Genomic DNA, 3,315 nt, shown 5'->3' on the forward strand with positions numbered 1-3,315 from the left:
CCCCCCCCCCCACTCCATGGACTGCTTTCCCATCTTGACCCAAATGTTCCTCCTTTAGGATTCTCATTGTCTCACCATTCTTCCTGTCTCCAGAATGCACTTTCTGGATTTTTCTGTGCACTGGCCTCCCACTTCTGGACTGGGCACCCCAGGAAACGAGGTCCTGGGTTTATGCTTCCAAGCTGGCCAAGGCACCCTCACAGTGCCTCCCCTCCAGCCCCTGTCCTCTACCTGTGCCTGTTTAGCAGACTCCCAGCCTTGCAAGGTCCCTCCCAGGCCCACCAGGGTCAAAGTCAGGATTGGGGTGTGGGGAGCCCTGTTGATGGCCATATGCCAGGCGCGTGCCTCGAGGGGGAGGTGGCCCTGGCGGGCGGGCTGCAGACCTCCGCAGTGGGTTGTCCCGTAGAGTGTGTAGCCTCGGCGACACAGGCACTGGAAGCTGCCAGGGGAGTTGATGCAGATGTGGTCACAGGTCCGCTCGAAGGAACACTCATCAATATCTGTGGTCACAGGGAAAGAGGGTGGGGTGTCAGCTTGAGGCGCCTAGGCAGGCCTGTCGCCCACGGAACATTCCGCCTGGCTGGTCCTTGGGTCCTGAGGCTCAGCACAGCCTCCACAGTCTATTAAGTCTCTTGTTGCTTACTTTTTCCCTCACTGTCTCTGTTAGCCCTGTTGCTGGGGTAGAATCCCCTCATGTCTGTGTTGGAAGTGGGTGGGGCTAAATATTACCAGTAGAGGATTATTGTGAACCTCTGTTAATATCTCATCCACCTGTGGTTAGGAAAGATATTTACATTTGTTTGAGTGTGCGTGCATATGTGTGTGTGTGCATGTGTGTGTGTGTGCGTGCACATGCCCATGTGTGCCTGTGTGTTTACCTGTGCATACACATACAGGCCAGACGTCAACGTTGGATATCTTCCTCATTCACACTCCACCTTCATTACCTGTTCTAAAACTTTTTATGTTTTTATTTATTTATTTTTTTGTTTTTCGAGACAGGGTTTCTCTGTATAGCCCTGGCTGTCCTGGAGCTCACTCTGTAGACAAGGCTGGCCTCGAACTCAGAAATCCTCCTGCCTCTGCCTCCCAAGTGCTGGGATTAAAGGCGTGCGCCACTACTCCCGGCTTATGTTTTTAACTTTGTGTATGTGAGTACCTAAGGAGGATAGAAGAGGGTGTCAGAGCCCCAGGAGCTGGAGTTACAGGCCTCCTGATGTGGGTGCTCGGAACTGACCCTCTACAAGAGCAGTTCATGCTCTTAGCCACTGAGCCAGCACTCCAGCCATATCTTTATTTTCGATACAGGCTGTCTCACTGAGTGGGAAGCTTGCTGTCAGCTACACTGACAGGCTAGCCCATCCCAGGGGTCCTCTTGACTCCTCTGGTCACCATGCTGGGTTTACATGCATGTGCTGCCATGCTTGGTTTTTACATGGCTGCTGGGGATGTGAAATCCTCATTCTTCATCATCGAGCACCTCCTACTGGGCCATCTTCCCATCTGTTTCTGTTTTACTTCTGAGGCTGGGTCTCACGTAGCTCAAGCTGGCTTTAATTCTTGCCTCTCCCTCCTGAGTACTGGGATCAAAGGCCTGAGGTGCCATGCCTTGATGGGAAAGGAACTTAGTATACATGTCAGGAAGGAAAATGACTAGGACTTGCCCAAGAACCCCCAAGAGGAAACAGAAATGGAATATAATTCCATTTCCAACAAATGTGATGTTGTAGAATATAACATCTTGTGATGTTGACCAAAGTGTGTTCTTGCCACCCGAAGATGTTTCTGGAAAGGCTAGGAAAGTGGCACCCATAGAAGAGAGGACAGGGAATATACTACCTATAAGATTTTAAAAAGTAGCTCTGATAGCACAAGGCATTTGACTATGAATTTCCTCGGGCAGTCAAAGTCAAATGGAATGGAGAGTCATGCACATCAGCCATCCCGTAATACAGAAACTGGTACGAGGGACTAGGGTATTGCTGTAACAGGCCTGACTGTACTGTTTGCTGGAGGAATATGGAAGAGTTTGGGACGTTGGACTAGAAAAGCAGTTGAATGATTTATGTGGGACTTAATGGGCCATCCTAGTGGGAACATGGAAGACGGGGCTGAGGGTGATTTGAACTGTGGGGGGCCCAGCTCAATAAGCTTCAGAAGATAAAAATATTAATGAGTGGCTTAGAGAACATTCTTGGGATATTTTGGCAAAGAATTGTGGCTGCTTTTTGCCCTTGTCCTAGAAACCTGCCTGATGCTAAACTTAAAAGTTTGGATCAATGGCCTTGGCAGAGGGGATTTCAAGACAACCTAGTATTGATGTGGATGTTAGTGGTCACTCTTATGGGGATCTCTAATGAAAAGAAACAAGCTGGACAAAGAGAAATACACATGTATGGCATGAGGAGAAAAGGACACCAGAAAAAGTGATACTGGAACCAAGTCTTGAGCTCCAGGAGATAAAATGTTTAAAGAAAAGCAGATGCGGGGCTGGCAAGATGGCTCAGCAGGTAAGAGCACTGACTGCTCTTCTGAAGGACCTGAGTTCAATTCCCAGCAACCACATGGTGCTCACAACCACCTGTAATGACGCCCTCTTCTGGTGCATCTGAAGACAGCTACAGGGTACTTATGAATAATAATAAATAAATCTTTGAGCCGGAGCAAGCAGGGCTGACCAGAGTGAGCAGAGGTCCTAAATTCAATTCCCAACAACCATATGAAGACTCACAACTACCTGTACAGTTACAGTGTACTCATTTACATTAAATAGATAAATAAATGAAAAGCAGATGCTAAATGGAGTAAAGGGAGTGGTGACCTTAGGGCAAGACCCCTCCCAGCTAAGTTTACAAGCCGTGCAGACAGCCGAAGCTGGGAAAGGAACCATCGACACTGAGAGTTGACTCAAATGTTATTGAACAGGGGGCCAAGTTCCAGCCCCAACAAGCAGAACTTGGCAACAATGGCCATGGTTCAGGCTTTAGAGCTAAGAATACAAGAAAGGGATTGCAGAATTCCTCCCCCTGTGGGGAAACTGTAAGGAAAGCTGCTGAGGCCAGGCATGTGTTAGGGGTGTCCTTGCTTGGAAACTTGGAGAAGCCATTGTGTGAAGCTGTGAAAGGAAACCTGGGTTTCAATGGAGACCCAAAAATGTTGGAGATGCCAGAGCATGGGTTACCTGCCAAGGAGAGCTGCTAACAGGGAGTAGAACCAGGCAGGGAGAGACAGAGACATAGAGAGATATACATTGCCAGGCGGTGGTGGCGCACGCCTTTAATCCCAGCACTTGGGAGGCAGAGGCAGGTGGATTTC

General features: G+C 49.0%; 1 protein-coding gene across 3 annotated transcripts in view; it reads right to left on the reverse strand.

The window, feature by feature from the left end:
- The window catches only part of Scube1 (signal peptide, CUB domain and EGF like domain containing 1), a 127,162-nt gene that overhangs the window by 28,537 nt on the left and 95,310 nt on the right, over positions 1–3,315 (reverse strand). For all 3 annotated transcript variants that reach the window (XM_031351199.1, XM_031351191.1, XM_031351183.1), the window contains one exon: positions 384–500. In XM_031351199.1, the coding sequence (XP_031207059.1) occupies positions 384–500 (117 nt within the window). The remainder of the gene's footprint in view (positions 1–383; positions 501–3,315) is intronic.

This window comes from Mastomys coucha, unplaced genomic scaffold, assembly GCF_008632895.1.
Source record: "Mastomys coucha isolate ucsf_1 unplaced genomic scaffold, UCSF_Mcou_1 pScaffold11, whole genome shotgun sequence".
In the NCBI taxonomy this organism is placed as follows: Eukaryota; Metazoa; Chordata; class Mammalia; order Rodentia; family Muridae; genus Mastomys; species Mastomys coucha.